The 25,796-nt window shown below is 39.8% G+C and overlaps 1 protein-coding gene across 3 annotated transcripts in view; it reads left to right on the top strand.

The window, feature by feature from the left end:
- Positions 1-25,796, top strand: part of suclg2 (succinate-CoA ligase GDP-forming subunit beta) — a 131,223-nt gene that overhangs the window by 50,585 nt on the left and 54,842 nt on the right. For 2 of the 3 annotated variants that reach the window (XM_061784715.1, XM_061784714.1), the window contains exons 4-9: positions 3,021-3,111; positions 5,103-5,255; positions 10,035-10,124; positions 10,805-10,901; positions 12,564-12,725; positions 15,196-15,338. In XM_061784715.1, coding sequence (XP_061640699.1) covers positions 3,021-3,111; positions 5,103-5,255; positions 10,035-10,124; positions 10,805-10,901; positions 12,564-12,725; positions 15,196-15,338 — 736 coding nt within the window. Of the gene's footprint in view, positions 1-3,020; positions 3,112-5,102; positions 5,256-10,034; positions 10,125-10,804; positions 10,902-12,563; positions 12,726-15,195; positions 15,339-22,762; positions 23,715-25,796 lie in introns of those variants that run through there. The other variant, XM_061784716.1, reaches the window with a different exon arrangement.

Here is a 25,796-nt window from a genome sequence, read left to right as displayed (position 1 = left end):
GCCAAAAAGCACTCAGAAATCACTCTGCCAGCCCTCCTCCCATTGGAGGACATTTTTGACGTCACCATGCTAAAGCTCCAGAATAGAAAATGTTTCTATCCGATGATGCGATGCTGAGCATCAGACGCCCTCTGCATTAACACGACACATGGCGTCACGTCGAAATGCGCTGACGGCCCCACAGCACACAACACGATGAATGGGAAAGTCCACGGCGTCAGACGGTTTGCCAAGTGCAGTGTGAAAAGGCCTTAATGCTTCCACCTCCATGTTTGACGGTGGGGATGGTGTTCTTGGGTTCATAGTCTGAATTCCTCTTCCTCCAAACACGACGAGTCAAATTGATTCCAAACAGCTCGATTTTTGTCTAATCTGATCACATCTCCTTCTCCCAATCGTTCTCTGAATCATTCAAGTGTTCATTGGCAAACTTCGGACAGCCCTGTACACGTGCCTTCTTGAGCAGGGGGACCTTACAGGAGCTGCACGATTTTAATCCATTACGACATAGTGTGTTACCAATGTTTTGTCTTGGTGACTGTGGTCCCAGCTCCCTTGAGATAATTAACAAGCTCCTCCTGTATAATTTTGGGCTGATGCCTAATCTTTCTCATGATCATTGATACCCCACAAGTTGAAATCTTTTGAGGAGGCCGAGACGGAGGATGATTGACAGTCATTTCATGTTTATTCCATTTTCCAATTATTGCACCAACAGTTATCGCCTTCTCACCCAGCCTCTTACCAATTGTCTTGTTCCCCATCCTAGTCTTGTGCAAGTATACAATCTTGTCCCTGATGTCCTAAGAAAGTTCTTTGGTCTTGCCCAGGATGGGGAGGTTGGTGTCTGATTGAATGATTCTGTAGACAGCTGTCATTATACATGTAAAATTTCATTCAGCTAACAAGTTTAGATTAGGGGTCATTTCTTAAAGTGAGAGGATGAGTCTCTAGGAGCTAAAATTCTTTATTCTTGGTAGGGGATCGAATACTTATTTCATTCAATGAAATGAAAACACAGTTTCATCTTTTTTTAAATGTGATTCTGTGTGTCTGGATTCTGTCTTGCACTGTTAACATAAACCTACAATGTTGTACCATTAAAATTGTAGACCGTGTATATATATATATATATGGTACCGTATATTGGCGTTTGGATAAAACGTAATTTATTTAAAAAATAAATTCGTCGATTCCCGGTTTAGCATGATTTGACACTTAACGTTATAAATCAAGCTATTTTGTCTTGTAAAGGGCACCACGTTACATTTATATGTATAAAACCTAGGGTTGCTACATTTTATGAAATACGAGTTCTAGATGACAGAGGCTTCCTTATTAAACTCAAAACACAACAAGGAATGGAATTTATATAATATGTAATGACATTACAAGGGATCTAATGGGAAACACAAAGAGGCTAACTACCGGAAAATAACACTAATACTGGTGAAAGAAAGAAAGGTAGGCGCTCAAAAAGGGAAATAGAACACGGTGTTGCTGGAATAAAGTTGAAAATGTTCACACCAGGCTCTGTCATCCATGTCTTTATGGACCCTGCTTTGTGCACAGTCATGTTGGAAGAGGAAGGTGCCAGCTCCAAACTGTTCCCACAAAGTTGGGAGCATGGAATTGTCCAAAATCTCTTGGTATGCTGAAGTAATCAGTTTCTTTCACTGAAACTAAGGGGCCAATATATATATTAATAATATATATTCATGCCTTAGAAAATACCTGGGCGTGGAGACGTGACTGCACCGTTGACAAACCTCTCTCGGCAGCACGTTGTTCAAGCATCCATTTGTGGCCATCTAGCTTATAGCCCACAATTACCTTTTTGTGTTCTTGCTGTGGCCATCTAGCTTTTAGCCCACAATTAGTTTTTTTTTTGTTTTCTTCATTGCAGTTAGAGTATCCATCGCTTTTCGGCAGTCCCTCACAAGTTTCTCACTCACTCCAAACTTTCTTTCTGCTGCTTGATTACTCTTTTCAGATGCATATTTCACTACTTACAGTTTGTAATCTGCAGAATATGATTTTCTTTTGGGGGCGTTTGTGTTCAGTCTTTCTCAGTTGTCTTTATAAGTTGATGTTTACATTTTACATTTTCAGTGTTACAGGAGTAATAGGAGTAGCAGATACTGGCACAAAATCTAGGGCACCCTCTCGCGGCTGTCAGTGTGAAAATAATGAACGTGGAATTATATACAGTATTAAAGTATGTAAATCGCACATGGGTTTAAGTCGCAGGATAAGCCAAACCATGAAATAAAGTGTGACTTATTGTTTGAAAAATACGGTGTGTGTGTGTGTGTGTGTGTGTGTGTGTGTGTGTATTTGTGTGTGTGTGTGTGTATTATCCGTGGATTTTCACTAGTCGCGGTCTGGCTCCTTCTATACACAAATAGTTTTGTATAGTATCTTCCATTCACAGATAAAAATGTGATTCATGGCCAAATCGTGGTGATTCATGGGCAAATATACAGTATGTATCACGGTTACCTACAGTTGACCTAAAAATTATTCACCGGCCATTGCGAATGACAAATATTTGAAAAATGTCCACACTTTTATTAGATGGCCACTTTAAAAAAATAATGACCATTTCTAGTAATAGTTGTGATGAACTACTGTATTTACATTGTAGTTTTTTGTTTTTTTTGGTTCATTGCAAATTACTGCACAGTTTTAACCTTTGCAAATACATCTGATTTGCAAAGGGTGTACAATAATTTAGAGTGCATCTGTACTCCAGAAAATGTAGTAATTGAGTAGACAAGAGTTTTCCTTGATGAGCGCAGCCCTATTGCTTCTTATATATTCATTTATAAATCATGCCCATTCTTTAAAAGAAATCTTTACATACAGATAAAAGTGAGATTCATTGACAGTACTTCATCCAGGAGCTACAGTTGCTATCACTCATAATATGCTGCATTGATGCCCATAATTTGTCAGTTTGAATGTTCTCTCGTCCTTTATATTGTTAATGTGGCAATGTGTTAATACCTCTCCCATAGCCCTGCAGTTGTTGGTGAGCTGGCCAATAAAATGCTGGGTTTCAATCTGACGACCAAGCAGACACCTAAAGATGGAGTGAAAGTGAAAACAGTAAGTTGTTGTACAGGGAAGATTTTTTTATTGTTTTTCTCCCCTCCTATCTTATTTGAATGTACAGTGGTTCTTTGCGATACTAGTTTAATTAATTCCGTGTCCACGCTCATAACTAAAATCAAATCATTTCCCCCCCATTGAAATTAACGTAAATTCCCCCAAAAAACAAAAAAACAAGAACAAATATTGCAATATTTTTACAATAAATAGCACTTTAAATATTGCACTTAAGAAATAAAAACATGAATGCATTATAATAACTTAATTAAATATAATTTATTTAATATGATTAAACAGTTGGCGTATCATGATATACATACATTTATTTTGCATCTCCTTCTGGTGTGCCAGCCTTGGAGACCCATCCATCCATCTTCTTCCGCTTATCCGAGGTCGGGTCGCGGGGCATTAGCTTTAGCAGGGACGCCCAGACTTCCCTTTCCCCAGCCACTTCATCCATCTCTCACACCGGAGGGCAATATAATACAGTCATACAGACAACCGGACGAGTCACCACGACTCTCAGTACTGAATAAACTGCAATAATAGTCGTTTTTCACAGAGGATAAATAATATATGAGTGTGAGTATTGTGATATTGTCTGTCTACGTGTGTTGCTTCACCATTAGTGTTCAAATATCAGTCTCTTTAAGGATTTGATGCTAACCGTTAACACGTTTGTAGCATTTTCCAAGACTATTTTTCAACCATGCAGAGTGCACATCAAATCACACTATTCAGAAAAAGTTAAGGATATTGGGCTTTTGGGTGAAATTTCAGGATGAACCTAAAATGCACTGTAACCTTTACAGGTTAACTTAATTTGAACTTCTCAAAAATGTTCAATGCGAATACCCAGCTGTTCAATGTTTCCGCAGTTTTTGCACAACCTGCCGGACTCTAACAGGGAGCTTAATGGCAAAATTCAGGTGTTTAAATTAATGTGTACCAATATATTTCCTGGTTCAATTATAATTGTTTTTTATTAAACAGTACTTTTCAGCATGCTTTTCACATGTTGACATTATGAAACCAAGATAAAGCTTTAAACAGGATGTTCTCAGAAGATATAATTAAAATTAAGAATTTGGTTCAAGAAATTGTTTAATAGTCCTTTTTAATGTGAAAATGAAGAAGAAGAAAAAAAAGTAACGGTACTTATTGTTGGAACTTATTGTTGGAATACTATACAATATAATTTTTACTCTTAATTCATTTGACAGTGGTAAAAAATAAAAAAATGAAAAAAAATAAAAAAAAACTCAACTTGAGACTTTTTTTCCCCAAACTAGACCACTGTAAAGTTTAATTGAAAACTGTTTTTAGGCATCACAAGGAAAGATCTGCCACTAGCAAGTGTTGAAGGGCTGAGTAAGTGTAGTCCTTTTAGTCTAGGCTTGGCCAATCATATGACAGCCAGGGCTTAGCTGTCAACCTTCCAGTGAAGCTTGAATCCACTCTCAGGCCTTACTGCACCACAGAGCGGAGAACGGCATACAGTACATTGGGAAGGATTTGTGCCTCTTCTACATGGATTTGCTGTCAATGTTGATTGAGGGATGAGCAGAGGTGATAAGAGAGGCGTGTCAAATATTGTTGTGGAATAAGACTATATAGGGAAAAAAAGCAGAATAAAAATTGCTTTGTTTCCACTAAACAAAATGGGCACAGGTCTATTGCAAGGCAATAACCTAACCACTCCTGTCCCTTTTCTGCTTTTCCAAATTAGCCTTGTGTGTTTCTGTGATTTATTTATTTCTTCAGATCACTACGCTTAAGTGATTCTGACAATATTCCCCAGTCTCTCCTATTCAAATGTGTTAACTATTGCATAGCCATCGTAATACTGTATTTGCCATCGTCAAAGGGGGTCAGCATATTATTATCTTTCATCAGGGACACAGTTGATAATCTGTACAGTCATGAATTGCCATGGTAGCTGACTAAATTCATCCATCAGCCACCTCTTTACTGTTGTCCATGTCCAGGTCATGGTTGCTGAAGCCTTGGACATAAACAGGGAGACCTACTTTGCCATTCTAATGGATCGCTCTTGTAATGGTCCTGTTATGGTTGGAAGTCCCAAAGGAGGTATGGACATAGAGGAAGTAGCAGCCAGCACACCAGAGCTCATCTTTAAGGTATTCGTGCTTAACACTCTGCACACGAGTAGAAAGAGGATTTTTTTTTTAAGTCTCAAATTACAAAAATTATGATACAAGATTCAGTATTGTCAGAGTCCTGTACGTCCTTATTCTAGAATTCAACTTATTGTGATCATCAAGTCTATGTGTCTACAATATAAAAGTCAGCCTGTAACTGTAGACTGCAAAATGACCCTCAGACCAACTGCCATAAACATGTTTACACTCATCATTATGTTAATTCCTTCTTAGTACTGGTCACAATTGTTGGCACCCCTCTGTTAATAAAGGAAAGGTCACTGAAATAACTCCAAACTGTCAAAAGTAATAATAAATAAACTGAAAATTAACCTATGAAAATCAGACATTGGCGTTCAACTTTGGTTCAACAGAATCATTGAATAAATATATATATATTTTTTAAAAAAAGCAAATGAAACAAGTGTTGACAAAAGTGATTGAGAAACATTTGACCATAATTTGACCATTGGGACATAGTAAACTAAGGTTTGTCTTTTAAATAGCAACACATATGTCTTCAAACTTTTAATCAGTCAGTCTGCCTATTTAAAAGGGGAATAAGTACTCACTGTGCATTTTAATGACATGATGTGTACCACACTGAACATAGAACACAGAAAGCGCAGGAGAGAGCTGTCTCAGGAGATTAGAAAATAAATTATAGACAAGCATGTTATAGGCAAAAACCTATAAGACCATCTACACGCAGCTTGATGTTCCTGTGACTACAGTTGCACATATCATTCAGCACATACTGTATTACTGTAATGTTGCACATATTATTCAGCACATACTGTATTACTGTAATTTCTCGTGTATAATGCGCAATCAAACGTATTGTGGGGGTCTGCTTGGAACGTCTGGAGAGTATCCCCTGTCAGAAGGCGTTTCAACTCCCACCTCCGACAGAACTTTGCTCATGTTCCCCGGGGGAGGCGGGGGACATTGAGTCCGAGTGGACCATGTTCCACGCCTCCATTGCTGAGACGGCCGACCGGAGCTGTGGCGGCCTGTCGTGGCGGCAATCCCCGAACCCGTTGGTGGACACCAATGGTGAGGGATGGCGTCAAGCTGAAGAAGGAGTCCTATCGGGCCTTTTTGGCCTGTGGGACTCCTGAGGCAGCTGATGGGTACCGGCTGGCCAAGCGAAATGCAGCTTTGGTCGTCACTGAAGCAAAAAAATCGGGCGTTGGAGGAGTTCGGTGAGGCCACGAAGAAAGACTTCCGGACGGCTTCAAGGAAATTCTGGTCCACCGGTGCATCATCAACACTGTGTATAGTGGGGATGGAGGGCTGCTCACCTCGACTCGGGACGTGGTGAGTTGGTGGGGAGAATACTTCGAAGACATCCTCAATTCCACCGACACGCCTTGTCATGAGGAAGCAGAGTCTTGGTTCTCTGAGGTGGGCTTCTCTGGGGTTGAGGTTACCGAGGGCATTAAAAAGCTCCTTGGTGGCAAGGCCCCGGGGGTGGATGAGATTCACCCTGAGTTACTAAAGACTCTGGATGTTGTGAGGCTGTCGTGGTTGACACGCCTCTGCAACATCGCATGGACATCGGGGACAGTGCCTCTGGATTGGCAAACTGGGGTGGTGGTGGGGGACCGAGTGTGTGTTCCAATAAAGGGGGATCACACTCCTCGGCCTCCCTGGTAAGGTCTATTCAGGGGTGCTGGAGAGGAGGGTACATCAGGAAGTCAGAGCTCTGATTCAGGAGGAGCAGTGTGGTTTTCGTCCTGGCCGTGGAACATTGGACCAGCTCTACAACCTTGGCATGGTCCTCTAGGGTGCATGGGAGTTCGCTCAACCAGTCAACATGTGTTTTGTGGACTTGGAGAAGGCGTTCGACCATGTCCCTCAGGGAGTCATGTGGGGGGTGTTTCGGGAGTATGTGGTACCGAACCCCCTAATATGGGCTGTTCGGTCCCTGTACGACCAGTTTGGTCCGCATTACTGGCAGTAAGTCGGACTCGTTTCCGGTGAGGGTTGGACTCCGCCAAGGCTGCCCTTTGTCACCAATTCTGTTCATTACTTTTATGGACAGAATTTGTAGGTGCAGCCGAGGCATATAGGGGGTCCGGTTTGCTGGCCTCAGTATTGCATCTCTGCTTTATCCAGATGATGGGGCTCTTTTGGCTTCATCAAGCCGTGATCTCCAACTCTTACTGGAACTGTTCGCAGCCGAGTGTGAAGCGGCCGGGATGAAAAACAGCACCTACAAATCTGAGACCATGGTCCTCAGTCGGAAAAGGGTGGAGTGCCTTCTCCGGGTCGGGGATGAGATCTTGTCCCAAGTGGAGGAGTTCAGGTATCTTGTTCAGGTATCTTGTTCACGAGTGAGGGAAGAATGGAACGGGAGATCGACAGGCGGCTCGGTGCAGTGTCTGCAGTGATGCGAATTTGTATCGGTCCGTTGTGGTGAAGAAGGAGCTAAGCCGAAAGGCGAAGCTCTCAATTTAACGGTCGATCTACGTTCCTACGTTGGTCACGAGCTGTGGGTCGTGACCGAAAGAAGAAGATCCTGGATACAAGCGGCCGAAATAAGTTTCCTCCGCAGGGTGTCCGTGCTCTCCCTTAGAGATAAGGTGAGAAGCTTGGTCATCTGGGAGGAGCTCAGAGTAGAGCCGCTGCTCCTCCACATTGAGAGGAGCCAGATGAGGTGGCTGTGGCATCCGATTATGATGCCTCCCAGACACCTGGTGTTCTGGGCAAGTCCCACCGGGAGGAGACCCCGGGGACGACCCAGGACACGCTGGAGAGACTATGTCGGAACGCCTCGGGATCCCCCCGGAAGAGCTAGATAAAGTGGCTGACGAGAGGGAAGTCTGGGCTTCCCTGCTAAAGCTACTGCCTCCCCGACCCAACCTCGGATAAGCGCAAGAAAATGGATGGATGGATAAAATATCTGAGGAAAAACCTGAAAGGGGCCATCTGAAAAAAGGCACTCTTCAAACCTGAGAAGACTGGAACAATTTTCTCACGACAGATGCAGAAGTCTCATTGACATTTTCAGAAATCCTTTGATTGCAGTGATAGCCTCAAAAGGTTGTGCAACAAAATATTAAGTTTAAGGGTACCATTATTATTTTTATAAACAAGCCTCTTTCATTATCTTGTTTTTTTTAAACATATGGGCCCAAACAAAACTATTTACAAATGTGTATCTCAATCCATCCATCCATTATGTGAGCCATCCATTATCCCCACAAGGGTCGCGGGAGCGCTGGAGCCTATCCCAGCTATCATCGGGCAGGAGGCGGGGTACACCCTGAACTGGTTACTAGCCAATCGCAGGGCACATATAAACAAACAACCATTCACACTCACATTCACACCAACGGGCAATTTAGAGTCTTCAGTCAACCTACCATGCATGTTTTTGGGATGTGGGAGGAAACCGGAGTGCCCGGAGAAAACCCACGCAGGCAGGGGGAGAACATGCAAACTCCACACAGGCGGGGCCGGGGATTGAACCCTGGTCCTCAGAACTGTGAGGCAGACGCTCTAACCAGTCATCCAACGTGCCGCCTATTTCAATCCATAAATTTGCAAAAAAAAACAACAACAAAAAAAATCTGTCTGTAACCAGATTCACAGATGTGTGAAATAAATCTTCAAATGCAGAACCAGAGTCACAAATGTGTAGCCAGATGCACAAATCTGTAAACTAAATCTGCAAATGCGGTCATCGATCCGTAAATGTATGATCTCTCAATATCGGGCCTCTCAATTGGATGTAATCTTGCTGGCATAAACATCTACAGATGGTGCACCATATGTCTGGGTGTCCACCATCTTGTGATAGCCATTATCTCTCTGTCGTCAAGGCCCAGTCAGCAGTGGCCAATATTATTGGTGCTTGTGCCCCCTGGTAGAATGATATGTATAGCTACGGAGACACACATACAAGTGCCCTCCAGCATTTGCAAATCGCTGCATGGATTTGCGGATCATCTGCGGCAAGAGTGTCACATGTAAGACCACATCCAATCTAGAGGGCCGATATTTACAGATCACATATTACATATTGATTACACATTTACCTATTTGTTTACGCATACCGGTCAATGCATGCATTTGTAGATTTAGCTTGCACATTTGTTACTCTGGTTATGCATTTGCAGATTTATTTCACACATTTGTGAGCCTGGCTACGCATTTGTGATTCTGGTTACACATTTGCAGATTTATTTCACACATTTTTGTTTTTACACATGTGGATTGACAAACACGACATTTGCAATTAGTTTTGCTACAATATTGGCCCCATAAAAATGATTCTGTTGAACCAAAATTAAAAAACAATGTCAGATTTTCATTGTTTATTTTTCAGTATATTATTACTGATTGTAACTGATTGTCAGTTCCAAGTAATTTCATTGACAATCGTGGGTTTTTCTTTCATTAACACAGGGGTACCAACAATTTTGTCCAGATCTGTAGTTTGACTTCATACAGTACACACTACTAATAGGTGCTCCATTTGTAACACATTGCTTCATACATACTCTAACTAAACCTGCCTTGTCCACACCCAAATTAAATTATTCAATTCCCATCAGATAGCGATTCATCTTTTCAGTTCTTGTTTTTAATTTCTCTATCTGTCAGCTTGCTGCTCCTTGATTATAATGCCCATAGTTTTACATGAACGGATATTTGATTGTAAAATTATAACCTAATGTTTGGGATGCTGTTACCCTTTTTCACTTGTGGTCCTCCACCGTTTTTTTCCCTTTACTCCAACTTTCACAGGAAGTCATAGATATATATGATGGTGTACAGGACGACCAGGCAGATCGCATGGCAGCTAATTTGGGTTTCAAAGGACCTCTGCAGAGACAGGTATTCCGCACAGTAAGGTTTTATCAAAGAGTGTGATGCAGCCACACTGATATATTGTATATACCTTATGTACATACTCTGTGTGCCCAAAGACAGTTGCATGACTATTTGTAGAGAGATCAAAATTGATATTATTAGTTTTTTAAATGTGTGCTGTGAAGCGTAAGCCGACAAGTCACGATTGCCAGAGGGTCAACTGTCATGTCTGGCAGCTCTGTACAGTACTCTGCAAGTGATATTTCCCTTGGTTGTGTTTAGAGCGAGAGAGATATTTAATTGGAAAGAACACTTTTAATGTTTGTCTGGCTGTGAGAGTAACATTAGTTGTATGATTCCACACATTGGGAATTTTATTTTACAGGTCCACCTTGTTGGAAATAAAGTGATAACCCAAAAATACATATTTACACATATTTAGTCAATGTGGAGCCTCCTTGTACATTATAGTAATAACTGAGATGAAAGTCAATTCTCATGTGCCATAAACTGTATTTGTTTCATTTTGGTTGAATTAATTTAACATCATTACCTGACAATAATGCAAAATAAACCCAGACAGTGTGACAGTGAAGGTGATCTGCCATGTTTTGTTGCGTGTGTGGGAGGCTGATTGGTCTTGGTTGGGCCGGCTGCTCGGATCCAAACCATCAGGTAATTACTTTCCTCTATGGACTTTGCAGGCAGCAGATCAGATTAAGAGGCTCTATGATCTCTTCCTGAAAGTCGACGCCACTCAAGTTGAAGTCAACCCTCTTGGAGAGACCCCTGAAGGACAAGGTACTGTCTATCATTATTTAATTAAATGTATATTTAAAATACCTGAAAGATGGCGGCACGGTGGCCGACTGGTTAGAGCGTCAGTTTTCTCCGGGCACTGCGGTTTCCTCCCACATCCCAAAAACATGCATTAATTGGAGACTTTAAATTGCCCGTAGGTGTGACTGTGAGTGCGAATGGTTGTTTGTTTATATGTGCCCTGCGATTGGCTGGCAACCAGTTCAGGGTGTACCGAGCCTCCTGCCCGATGACAGCTGGAATAGGCTCCAGCACGCCCGCGACCCTAGTGAGGAGAAGCGGCTCAGAAAATGGATGGATGGATGGATACCTGAAAGATTTATCCTAGGCTTTAGTGGGTGCTCAATTCAACAGGTGCTTAAATTTATGCCATTAAAATGTTTTTTTTTGTCCTAATTTTTTATATTTTCTCTTCCACTTGAATCCTTTCGACAAGATTTATGATGTAAATATCCCTTGACTTTGTGTTACAATTATTGCTGCAGGTGTGAGGTACACAGACAGACTACGATGGGTTTCATAGGACAAACTTAAGAATTTGTTACTGCTTTGATGTTATTGTAATAATTTTTTTGTTCACATGCTTCCTCAAAGATTGGCGAGCGATACAGTATAGAGTATGTTGTTATCCTTCAATAATAATAATGAGTCTGACGACTGATTTCAGAACCAGGAATTTAGAGTGAGAGGTAATTTATGTCGACTTATTTGATTTTGATTCCTCAAGAAATAGAATTTTTTTTCAGTGAAGTGAAAATTCTATATACTGTATAGCAGTGTTTCTCAATTTTTTTACACCAAGTACCACTTAAGCAATATACATACCTCTTCAAGTACCACCATAATTACCAACATTAAAATACAGTGGGTTAGTAGCCCCAAGTGTTCATCAAAAATGAAGCAGAGGTTTTATTCATAAAAAGTATTTATTTAAGATGAATGGGTTCCCAAAAAAAAGTGAATAGGTGAATTTGCAGGACGCAAATATGCGTGGTTGCACAGTAGTCTTATTTGTTAATGGCAAAATACATTTTTAGATGGATGGACTAAAATAAGAGACGTCAAACTAAAACGAACAGAGCATTTTAGTAGGAAGCTCCCCGCGACCCTGAACATGATCAGAGTTAGACATAGTAGAAGCTGGATGGATTATTCACTGTACCTATTATATGTAACACATTTAAAAGGCCATGTATTCCAAATAATTATTCTGGTGTTATGTATTGATGCCATTATTTTTGTAACTGTAGTCTTGAATTTTCCAAAGAAATGCCTGAGAGCAACCAGCGATTATGTTGCCTGCTGTCATTTGCAGGTAGCCGAATGAATGTGGTCTCTTTGAAATAAAATCTTTGAAGTGTAAAAGCGATGTCCATGAGGTCTACTATAATGGTCTATCCCTTCGAGGCAGGGAAGAAGCACTAAGCAACAATTTATTAGCGTGCTAACCTCAGAAATAAATTATACCAGCAGGCCACAGGGAAACCTTTCAGTTTTTGGGAATGTATTAGCTATAATTAGCTGTTTGTGTGTGACATCCTTTCATTTTGCCCACTGCCCTCATTGGATCATGTTTTGTGTGTTTTTCTCTGGCTGTCATCATGGTCATCACTTATTTTTTGTCCCCTCTTCTTATATGACCAGTGGTCTGCTTTGATGCTAAGATCAACTTCGACGACAATGCTGAGTTCCGTCAAAAGGATGTCTTTGCCATGGATGACTTGACAGAGAGTGATCCCACAGAGATGGAAGCTGCCAAGTGGGATCTCAAATATATTGGTCTGGACGGAAACATTGCCTGCTTTGGTATGTAAACGACACAGTGTGAAGGGGCTATCTTATACACAGACAGATGTACACATTTGCCAGCTGCTGTATGTTGCATTCTTCCATAACACAAATACAGTGGATATATGTAAATAACTGTACACACCCCTGTTCAAATGTAAATCTTTGAGATAAGTAAAAAGGGTTAGGGCGCACAGTCATAACCAGGGGATGTGGCTGTGTTCACAAAACCAGTCACATTCAAACGCGTATTTCATATAAAATGGGAGACAGCAGAAACCTGCCACCATTTCAATTGTCTCTGATTAACCCAAAATAACATTCAGATGTTCAGAAATTTCTAGTAAATACAGCCTGTTTAATACATGTGATAACGATCTCCCATTGCCTTCATGTCTTTTTTATGTTGGAAAATGTGTACGGTCCGATGTACTTCTTGGCCGTAATTCCAAAGGTTACAGTTTGTTTGGTGAAAACACAGTACTGCTCATCATACCTACAGTGAAGTATGGTGGTGCCAGCATCATGTTTTGTTGCTCTTTTTCTTAACTGAAACTGGAGCCTTATACAGGAGAGAGAATTATGAACGGATCCAAATACTAGTCAGTGTTAGCACAAAACCATCAGGATTCTGTTAGAAAGCTGTGGATGAGGAGGAACTTCATCTGTCAGCATGACAATAACCCAAAGCACACATTTAAATCAACAAAATATTTTTTTTTACCAGAAGAGGTTTGTTTAATGTTATGTGGCTGTCCAGCCAGAGTCCAGACCTGAATCCAATCAAACAACTATGGGGTGATTTGAAGAGGGTTTTGTACAGGAGATGCCTTTGCAAGCTGACAAATATGGAGCATTTTTGCAAAGAAGACTGGGAAAATATAGCCACATCGAGATGTGCCACTCTAAACTGACTGCTATAATAAAAGCTAAAGGTGCCACAATAATTACTTTGAGGGTGCGCATATTTATACAACCATGTTGCCTTTAACCTTTTTAAATTTTTGTCTTTCCCCTTAGAAGATTTCAGTTTGTTTTTCAATTGAGTTGTACAGGGTTTAGGTCACATTAAAGATGAAAAAAAGTTGTGAAATGAGTCATCTTGGTCTCTTTTTACATCACAAAAACCTGACATTTGAACACAAGTGTGCAGACTTTTTATATCCACTGTATATCTTAATTCCCTTGGGACACAGTTAAATCCTTGCTGAAGTAAAGGCACTGGGTTTCTGTAATCTAAATTACAAGCAGTTTTCTGAAGACTCCAGAAGGGATGCCACGGTAACCAATGTCTTCTAATTAGTGATAATCCACCCAAGAAAGTCTCTAGTGAGGTGGATTCTTAACATTCTCATTAAAGGCCTACATTATTGTCATAAATCAAAGCTTTTTCAGTCTTAGCACCAACAGGTGCACTGTCTTCTCACTCCGTTCGTTGCCTTGTAAGTAAACACACTGATTTTCTCGTACTCGTCGTACTGTTAGCTATCCACATAAATACATGCCATACTGTATGTGTGAACAGCTCATAGGGCCCAGTTATGATAAGCTCTTAATAAGCCACCATGGCGACATTGGTATAAGTGAATTTCCATTTGTTCTGACGTACCAATCGGCAAGCATGCTTGGACACAATTTCATTTTGGCAAAATCAAACGAGGTTGGACAGTTTTGTTCTCTTGGCTCAAGTACAAGCAGGTACCCACTCGACGAGTCTGCTTAATGATGACTGGTTGTAAAGACAAAAAAACAACAACTCATAATTGTTTATTTCTGACTTTTGAGTATTGAGTAATTATGATCATAATAATTGACCCTGGGATGTTTTATGGCTAGGAAATTATTTTTTCTGATTAGAGGTTGTCCAGCATGTTCACTTTTTGGTTGAAAACAGTTTTAGGTAGGCTTAAAAAGGATTTATTTCCATCAGGTTTTTATGTCTTCAATATCTCCTGTAAATGTATTATTACTTTTGTTTAATTTTATGGTTTGTTTTATCACTCTATCAAAAGTGATTGTGAATAACTTTTGGCAAACATTTACATTTCGTTAATATGACACTAACGCTCAGTGTGTAGGGAATTTTATTTTTTTCTTCATTTTTTTCTGTATGTATATGTAGACAGCTGGACCAATGAATCGCTGTTGAGGAAAAAGATGTAGCAACTGAAAACGTAAAGTCGACTACAAGCATATTATGAATGGAGATTGTGATGTGGCAGAACTATAAATTTAACTCTAAAACTCCCAGAGTTACTTAAAGAACATGAATGGCAAAGGAGAATAGAACTTGGAACGTGGAAAGGATGTTGTCACGAGGCATTTGACTGCTTGTAAAGGTACAGAAATGTCTCTTTTGTTTTCTTGCCTGCCCTTTGATGTCCGGTTTTTGGACCATCCAGCATTCAACTGGTTCTTGTTGTTATTCATATGTGAATTCAAGCTTTAGTCTGGTGCTATAATGTTAGCTATGTTTTTTTACTTGTAGTGAATGGAGCTGGATTGGCCATGGCCACATGTGACATCATTGACCTGCATGGAGGAAAGCCAGCTAACTTCCTGGATCTTGGCGGAGGAGTCAAAGAGAGGCAGGTGTATGAGGCATTCAAGCTTCTTTCTGCTGACCCAAAGGTAGGAACATAACAAAATAAAAATACCCACACCTGTATGCTTTTTGTGGCCTGTTTTGCAGCAGTGTAAAACATGGAGGTTGTTTCACAGCTGATTTGTAAATAAAATAAACAACAACAAATGAATAATCTGTCAGACTGCAGTTTTACAGTATATATATATATACACACACACACACACACACACACACACGCACACACATACAGTGGGTACGGAAAGTTTTCAGACCCCCTTAAATTTTTCACTCTTGCAACCATTTGTTAAAATCATTTCACTTCATTTTTTTCCTCATTAATGTACACACAGCACCCCATATTGACAGGGGAAAAAAACGGAATTGTTGAAATTTTTGCTGCTTTATTAAAAAAGAAAAACGGAAATATCACACAGCCATAAGTATTTAGACCATTTGCTGTGACACTCATATATTTAACTCAGGTGCTGTCCATTTCTTCTGATCATCCTTGAGGTTCTACACCTTCATTGGAGTCCAGCTGTGTTTGATTGTACTGATTGGACTTGATTACGAAAGCCACACACCTGTCTATATCAGACTTTACAGCTCACAGTGCATGTCAGAGCAAATGAGAATCATGAGGTCAAAGAAACTGCCTGAAGAGCTCAGAGACAGAATTGTGGCAAGGCACAGATCTGGCCAAGGTTACAAAAAAAAACTATCCTCCACTTAAGGTTCCTAAGAGCACAGTGGCCTCCATAATCCTGAAATGGAAGACGTTTGGGAAGATCAGAACCCTTCCTCGAGCTGGCCATCCGGCCAAACTGAGCCATTGGAGGAGAAGAGCTTTAGTGAGAGAGGTAAAGAAGAACCCAAAGATCACTGTGGCTGAGCTCCAGAGATGCAGTCGGGAGATGGGAGAAAGTTGTAGAAAGTCAACCATCACTGCAGCCCTCCACCAGTTGCATCATTCCCAAAAAGACTCATGGCTGTTTGAGCTCAAAAGGGTGCTTCTACTAAATACTGAGCAAAGGGTCTGAAATGGCTGTGAGATATTTTGGTTTTCCTTTTTTTAATAAATCTGCAAAAAATTCAACAATTCGTTTTCTTTTCTGTCAATATGGGGTGCTGTGTGAAGATTAATGACGAAAAAAATGAATTTAAATGATTTTAGCAAATGGCTGCAATATAACAAAGAGTGAAACATTTAAGGGGGTCTGAATACTTTCCGTACCCACTGTGTGTGTGTGTGTGTGTTTGTGTGTGTGTGTGTGTGTGTGTGTGTGTGTATATCAGGTTTCACTGCAATGATGCTATTCATTTCCACAAAAGAAAATATTGTGTGGCAGTCATCTTTTTTTTAAACCGTTCCTCTGTTTCACACACGTCTTACCTATTTACATCTCCGAGCTCACACCCACTATGTCTTTGGCTTTGATGTTTCAAGCTCATCATGCTGAGAGGAGTGGAAGTGATGTGAGTGCACTGTTGGCACTGAATAGGAGACACTTGCCCTGAGATGACAAAGGCCCCTTTCTCTTTCTGCACACTTCCATCTTCCCTAAGAGCATTTATTGCCGTACCCACTATTTTTTTCCCTGAAAGAAAATGGTAGCAGAAAAGCTGAGAAAACTGCCTTGCTGTATGGGAAGACAACCTGGGAAAACAATTGAAATTATTGTGAGGAAAAAATAGTGTGGTTTGTTGCCAAATCATGCTGCAACAGGTTTGTGTATTTTGGGTCAGCAACAGTCCATTCCGTTATGTATTTAGGCCTCTAGCATGTTTTAAGCACACTGAGAGATTTGTCTTCCAGATAACAACAACTTTTCTCCGTGCCCACATATACGAATGTTTGTGCATAGAATTCCTGAATGTATTGAAGTTTACGTCACGTCACCTGTAGGCAAGATATGCTGGTAGGCAGAAAATACCAAATAAGCCTTTTATTGCCTTGTGCCAGTGCAGTAAAGAAAGTGACAGATGATATTTTGTCCCACTCAAGATCCATTTTGTTCTCAGGGCTTAAGGCTGTATTCTGAAATGTTATAGGCTTGAGTCAATAATGACATATCTGAAAGGCTGAAACAGTAGTGAACTGTTTGGAATAGCCAACTGATCTCAGATACTGAGATGCAGTTTATAAGAAAGCTAGAAATCGAGGTTTCATATTTGAACACTGCAGAGGGCCAAATTTAGTAAGGGTAAGTACCATAATTTCTTGTGTGTAATGCACATTTTTCCTCAAAATATCTTCAAAAGTCAATAGTTCGTATTACATATAACTATAGTAAAAGTTATAGAATATTTTACAGTGCAATAAGGGATATTCATAGCTCTGTATTTTAGAACAGCCATAAAATGAGTTTTAAAGCCACAGTGTTAAAGCTAAACACTAGGGTGTGCCACAATATTAAATACATCATTAAAGGACAAGTAAGTATTAATAATATTACTGATCAGAATTCATTAGAAAAACAAATTGGGAGAGGCCACCACTAACATTTATTGCATATAAATACATCAAAGGATAGAAAGTCATCAGTCCGCGTTATACATCGGAAGAAAGGTTTTCCTGATTATTATTTTTTGAGTCAAATTTGGGGTTGCGCATTATACTCGAGTGCGTATTAAACATGAGAAATTACAGTCTGTCTCAGTGCGCCAATGGCGTTATTGTTACAAATTTCTGTACTAGTGCATTTACTACAATGTAAGTCTTTTCCACGTTTCTACTGCATGTTACCTACTCGGTTCAACACAGCACCACTTGTCAATGACATTTTCCAATGGCAAAATCTGGCACTTTCAGGTACTGAGAAGCATGCTGCACCAATACCATATTTGATACTTAAAATCACTGCTGGTTACTCATTATTGAGCAGATTCATCATAACTGCTACATTCTAACAGTTGATGATTAACCGTGAGAAATGTTAAAAACACGCCTACACGCTAATATTAGCGTATTCTGTTGCTGACATGTTTTGCTGGCATCTTTGGAAAGCTCAGCTATAATTGTTAGACAAGAGTGTCACTCTTAACAGGTTAATCTGTATGATCCACCCCACAGGCAAATACTGAGGTGTGTTTATATACAGTACATGTATTATAATTTTGTTTCTTTGCCATGTTTTTGACATCAAGTATCTGTTCAGAATAATTATTCGCCGATGTTCAGTATCAATACTTGCCTATGGTCATTAAACGTCATACAATGCAGTACACTCAAGTCGGTTCTATTCATTAAATCACACATTTTTCTGTTGTCATAAGTCACTGCTGTTTCTTCACCTCATGTGGTTCTTTTGGCTTTTCTCAATGGTGCAGTGACTCTCTTGAACCTTGAAGCTCTTACGTCCTATCTCGCCCTCCACAGGGTGCATATTATGATTACTGTCTTTCAAACCTGTTTACCCTCCAAGAGTGTTTGTTTTTTTAATCACTTACATGGTGAATCATACATAGAGATTGAGAGAGACGTCTCACTGCATCTTTCACAAACTACTTACCAAAATTTCCATTTCTCCATCTCTGCTTGGTCTTTCTTGGGCCCACTTTATATATTTTTTTTCTTTTCACTGTAGCCTTTCATCTTATTAAATCATGTTACAGTCAATGCAAGGAGCCTTCTTTACCTCCATGCCTGCTAGCTATTCCTACAGCCTCTGCTTTTTCCTTTCCATTTACAGCTATCTAAGACCTTGTCTAATTATTTCTATGGTGAGAATGTCGTAGCTGCACCCAGAACCAGGTCAATTTTAAAGACCATTTCATTAGGTTTCAGAGGAAAGGGGCCCAGTTCACATGATATGTCTTTATAACATTACAAATGAACGCTTGCAATGGAAACCACAGTACCTCAATCACACGTCTATCAAACCCCACACATACTACGCTCTGGGAACACGACAACTTTTAATCACAAGTTGGCTTTTTTAGAAGGAGAAATCACCCTTGCGCCTTAAGCAGCGGGCCTGTGGGATGTGGCTGTTCCCCTGTGTTGTAAACAGAAGCAATGCAAGCAAACAAGAATAGGAGAAAAAGAATAAAATGACCTACCACGATAATTGAGTTCATTCCCTGTGTGCAGAATATTATACAAGAACTAAATATGTGTCTGGCCATGGAGGGGGCATGTATTTAGTCTGGCCAGCAATCCACTATAGTGACAGTCAGTGTGTGGGTTTGTGTGCTTAAAGGAGAATGAGCTGTCTGCGTGATTTATTTTTCACCTATATTGTGACTAAGCCATTTCATTTGGTTAGCCATTACAAAGGAAAAGTTGTACTTCATCAAGTGTTTTCCTGCAGATTTGCTTACAATGCATTAAAATCCTACTCTTGTGACAGATCAGGGGTTTTGTGTGTCATGGGAAACATTTAGCTAGAGTACTTTTTTATTTGAATTCACAGGGGTAATATGGACAATATGTTGGAGGCTAAAGCCAGATGGCACTGACCTTGTGTCCTTGAAATGATTTGAAGAGTTCAGAATATGTAGACACATCGCCACATAGTCAACACATTGTGTTATGTCTGCAGACAGAGTGTTGCCGTGAGTCAATGACTGGCATTAACATCCCTTGAGGATGATTAAAAATAATAATAATAATAGTGATAAAATAATTGAAAGCAGTTTTACAGAGGTGTCACTGATGTTGTTGTGGTACATTCGCCTTACTTTGATACAGACAGCGTGGGTTGGGTTCTCACTCAGTGACGGTCCGATTGTGAGTGTGAATAGCTGTGTATCTCAGTGTGTGCCCTGCGACTGGCTGGCGACAATCCAAGGTGCAGTCCGCCTTTCTCCCGGACTCAGTAGGGATAGGCTCTGTCTCCCCGCAACTCTGAACAGGATGAGCGGAATAAAAATCTATGGATGGGCTATTTTACAGATATGTCATCCACCTATTTCATAAATGAATTTGATTAAATAAACACTACTTTATCGTACTATGACCACATTGTACAGTTGCCCAACCTCCTTGCTTTCCACTGTTTGGGTACTATAGGGGAATGCTTTGTGCACGGTCTTTTGCGCCAACCCACTTGCCTATGAGGTACGGCTGGCTAGCTAACACGGCTAAACATGATGTGGAGGCGAAAGTTTGCTTTGCATTCGTTGTCAACGAAGCATAAGTCACTAGTAATCACCTGCATGGCAGAAAATAAGCTACACTTCTGACAGTATCGTTATCATGAAGGGAGGATGAGGAGTAATTAACAAGAGAAAGACAGAGAGGCCATGGTAATTACTAAGCTATCGTGACATGAGTTGCAAAACACTGAAATAAGTGACTGGGTGATACAATACATTTAGGTCTGGAACCGTGTTATAGCGGAGAGTAAGCCACAAAATAATACACAGCAACACAGGACACCGTTTGAAACCGGAAATGAATTATACGAATACGTCACCGCCTCCGTCATCTGAGAAAAGGGACTTGTAAGGTTAAAAGTATGTTATTATTAATAAAAGATAACCTTTATTTGGCCCATGATGGGGACATTTGCATGGTTTCAGCAGCAATGGGGGATAAAGGAACTACCAAAATAGCATGCAAGAGAAGACATTTGTACAAGAAGTATAAGTCCTTACATAAATCATCCAATCAATCTATCTGTTATTTGTTTGTTTGAAAAATAGAGTGCTGAATTTGAATTTTGACTTTTCAGTTTTGATTATTCTTATATAATAGACTTGCTCTAGTTTTACTATGGTTGAAAACAGAATCAGTATTGGCTAATTATTCCATAGACAGATATTTTTGACGATGGCACGATAAAATCTTATACACTTTGATCCAGTCTGCAACTGCATCAGCCATTTCAAGGTTGATGCAATAAATACATTAAAATAACAAATTCTGAAGCCATAATTAACATTTATAATTAAAGCATTATGATTAGGTTGTGTAATTGAACAGTATGCCGAATTCTTTTAATCCTGTCACATAATATTCTGCAATAGCTGTCCCGCGGTAATGCTTATGAATGTTAAAAATATGGAAATTCAGACAAATTGTTCTGGAAGTGAATTTCTACAAGTTTGCTGCGCTGCCTAATTTGCTCAGACTATTTACAATTGCTGCTAGGCATGGTGAGAAGTCAGAGTCAACAGCCAAATCTCATTTTTGTATTTGCAACTACCTTAGTTCCGCTGTTTAGGTTAGTGATGAGGAGATGAGGAGAACCATAGACGTACACGTCTATGAGGAGAACAACAGAGGAGCCAGGAGGGACAAATGTTTGGAGAAATGAGAACATACCCTCTTAAATTTGATTGCTTCGCCTCCTCTAATGATATCTCACCAGTGACGTAGATGTATTTTACTGCTTTTTTACATCATGGCCAGGGGACTACAGATGAAAACTAGCCTTCTGGCTAATTCTGGCTTTTTTTAACCATGTGTACTTCATGTGTTTTATGAAATTGCATTGTCCCCTTTCAAAAAAAAAAAAAACTGATAAACTTTTTTTTTTTTTTTTTTTTTTAAACTTACCAGTTACCACTTATCAGTTGAGTGCCACTTACCAGCTAGCGGCATCATACTTATTTTTGTTGCTATTCTTTTTAAATTCACACTTGAATTTGAGTACATTTGGAAATGACAATATACAAAAAATAAGCTATAGGTCAAAGTTCAGTATCATAGCACATTACCAGACCATAACGTTCGTGAGGACGACTCAAATAATTTGAAAAATAATTATTTCAGAAATGTGTATCAAACTTGTAGCCCATCGCCCTAATCAGTACCCAAGCAGTAGCTTTCAGTTTCAAAAAGTTTGGAGACCCCTGCTGCAGGGTTTCTACATTCATAGACGACGCATGGAAGCACTATATAAAGAAATGCAATTCACAGCGCATCAGAATAATGCCAACGAGATAATCTAATCCCAGACTATTTAGGATGCTTGTATTATTTTTATCACAAAATAAGTCATATATTCCTTTGAAGTCCTCATTCTCTAGGGTGCTGGAGCACTACTCTGTCATCAAGATTATACTGCTATAGTGTACTGTGTTCCTCTGCTATTCGTGAGCGATAGAGACCAAGCCGCAAATTAGGAAAATCTGTGCGTAATCGAGATCCCCTCCCTAAAAAGGTTTAGACACAAAATAAAACTCAACTCATTTCTACATAGTTTCTTGGCAACAAGATGCCACATGATGACGGCAAAGCACTACTTTTGTCTCGACGATGCTCCTCAATTCACATAAACATGGTTCCTTGGCACCAAGATGGTGCCAAAGTTATACTTTCAATGTTGTGGCCTGCCAGTAGGTAAGTTTTTCAGTGACTAAATGAGGATATTTCTCAAAAATATCCACAAATAGATATGTGTGGTTTAACTGTTTTTTAGAATGGTGGGACAATTGCCCTACAGCAAATAGGAGAGCTTTTCAACAATTATTGACACAGTATCAAAAAGTAATTGGATTCCCTCTGCCGTTCTTGAAGGATAGAAACCGTCTGGTCTTGCTCCTGCTGCACAGCCGAAAAAATTATTGAAGGCTTAAGACACCTGTACAACATGTTTGACCAGGCAGAAACTACAGGTCCTTCAGGGCTTGGACCGCCAGATGCCAAGTTAATTGTTCCCCTGCCATTATAGCAAGGAACGCATTATAGTAAATATGTGGAACAATATAATGTAATGTGTCACTGTCGTCATGCCATTGTTTGTCCTGTACAAAAGATGAAATGTATCCTGACTTTCAATATTTCAGGCACATTATATATCGCTCCCAAACTGTTACAGTATTGATTGATGATATCGGTAATGCATCTTCAGATTGTCTTCCTAACTTCTCTTGTTGAGCACCAGTTGTCTTGTTTAAAATGAGTACAAAAACTGTTTTTCTATGCACTCAACATTTAAATGCCATGGTAATGTTAGAACATATTATTTCTTTAAAAGTGACTCACACTTCAGACAGCTTTTGTTTATTAAAAAAAATAGTATGTTATCAGCATTATAAATGTTATGTTGCCTTGGGTTCATTATCTGTCCTGGCTTTAGTCTCTCTTTGTGAGGTTTTCCATGTTCTCTCTCCTGGGCATGCCAGCTTCCTCCTCCGAAAATGTGTTGAGGAGTTAGGTTAATTTGAGGTTGTCAGTGTGAGTGGACATTTGCACACATGTATCTTTAGTCAATCATTTTCTTTCTGAGAAATAAATACATTGTCTTTTCACAATTTCTTCCACTAAATGTCATAAAAATTATTTGAAGAAGTGAAGGGATTATATAGTAATGTGCAAGGGGACTGAAGAGTTGTCATATTGATATGCCCCTCAGAGAACTTTTGTACCATCTGTCTCTTTCACCATAGCTTATAGGTTAGTACTGTCCCTTGTATGTTTCAACACAGTTATCGGTTTGTATGCATCATCAGCAGACAGCGGTATGAAGTAACCATCATCTATGCATAAAGACCTTTGACTGCTAATACCTTGTCTACATCCTGTCACCTTGTCCAGTTTGTCCCTGTGGATTCTCAGACACCAACAGATGGGTCCCAACGGCAACATCTGATTGAGAATTCCCCTGTCCGGTATTCCTTATCTGTGGGAAATCAATAAGGAAACTGGGATGGGAGCACCCAGATTGAGCTCTGCGCTCTCTGCTCTCTTATTGCTGCCAGTAGTGTTTTGTCATTGCAGCACCTTCTTCACACTGTTTGGACAAGGGGCACCACTCGGTCATCAAACAGGGCCTTTAGATGCCACTGGGGGAGAAAGATGCTTGTGACTGCTGTCAAGAGTCAGAATGGTTTTGCAAAATGTGCTTCATTTACTATAATGGAAAGAAGGAGTAAATAAAAAAAATAAAATGTAAAAAAATAAGTACTATACTGCACAGTTTTAAAATACTATATGGTTAGGCTACAAATAGCATTCTCAGTTTGATGTTACTAAGATTTTTAGTTGCTGCAACAAAGCAATTTCTTGCATCTATTTACATCCATTTTCCATTCCACTGCTACCTAGATGACGCCAAGGGAACAAATTAAAATTCACTCAACTCAGTGTCTCTGCAATATTGCTCGACTGTTGCCTCCAGAAATCACCCTTTAAAAACTGCATTTTATGTTTACTTGGTTTATCTTTTTCTGATATGTATCTTTATTTGATGATCTTAAAGTGGGAAAACAATGCAAAAAAGAATTTGAGATGGAGCAAATACTTTTCACAGCACAGCATATATATGTATATATATTTTAAACATAAAATGAAGTGAATTGTGATTTTATTTATTAAGAGGGGAAAAAAATATTCAACGCTACCTGGCACTGTGTGAAAAAGTAATTGTGCCTTAAACCTATAATTGGTTGGGCTACCTTCAGCACCAACACCTGAAATGAAAAGTTTTCTATAACTGGCAATGAGAAATTTTGCCCACTCTTCCTTGTAGAATTATTTTAATTCAGCAACACTGGAGGGTTTCCAAGCATGAATGGCCCTTTTAAGGTCACACCACAGCATTTAAATCGAATTCAAGTCTGGACTTTGATTAGGCCACTCCAAAACATGCATTTGTTTTTTTTGAAGCCATTCAGAAATTGACTAACTGGCGTGTTTTGGATCGCTGTCCTGCCAGACATTAGTTGATGGCCGATTATTATCTTTCAGGATTTTCTGGTATAGAGCATAATTCATGGCTCCATCAATCACAGCAACTCATCGAGGTCCTGAAAGAGGAAAGCAGCCCCAGACCACCACATAACCACCACCATGTTTGACTGTTTGTATGATGTTTTTTTTCTGAAATGCTGTGTTACATTTACCCCAGATGTAACGAGACAAACACATCTTCCAAAAAGTTCAATTTTTGTCTTCTCAGTCCATGGATTATTCTCCCTAAAGTCTTGCATATCAGATGTTTATTTGCAAAAGTAAGATGAGCCTTTATGTGCTTTTTGGTAAGCAGTGGTTTTCGCCTGGTAACTCTGCCATGGATGCCATTTTTGACCAGTCTCTTCCTTATTAATGAGTCATGAAGACTGACCTTGACTGAAGCAAGGGAGGACTGCAGTTCTTTAGATGGTTTAGAGCACAGGTGTCAAACTGGTGGCCCGGGCGCCAGATTTGGCCCGCCATATCATTTTATGTGGCCCGCGAAACCAAATCAAAATTGCTCATTGTGTTCTGGTGTAATACCATTGAGATATTTGCAAGCATTTTTTTGTTACCAATCCCAGTTTGAAAAGAAATGTAATAGTCAAAAAACATGTTTTTATAGGCTCCTGATTTCAAAACTAGTTATTCATCAATGTGTTGTGTATACTGTATGTAATTACAGTATATGAGGTAATCTTTCATTTATATGGGTTCACAGTTGTAGCGGCCCTCCGAGGGAAGTCATAACTACGATGTGGCCCGTGACAAAAATGAGTTTGACTCCCCTGTTTTAAAGGGTTCCTTTTTGACCTCCTGGATGAGTCTTTGCTGTGCTTTTGGGGTCATTTTTGTAGGCCGGACACTCCTGGCAAGG

The sequence above is a fragment of the Phyllopteryx taeniolatus genome, chromosome 9 (genome assembly GCF_024500385.1).
Source record: "Phyllopteryx taeniolatus isolate TA_2022b chromosome 9, UOR_Ptae_1.2, whole genome shotgun sequence".
Lineage (NCBI taxonomy): Eukaryota > Metazoa > Chordata > Actinopteri > Syngnathiformes > Syngnathidae > Phyllopteryx > Phyllopteryx taeniolatus.
Note: the sequence above shows the minus strand (reverse complement) of the source record. Positions and strands in the feature narration are given on the sequence as shown.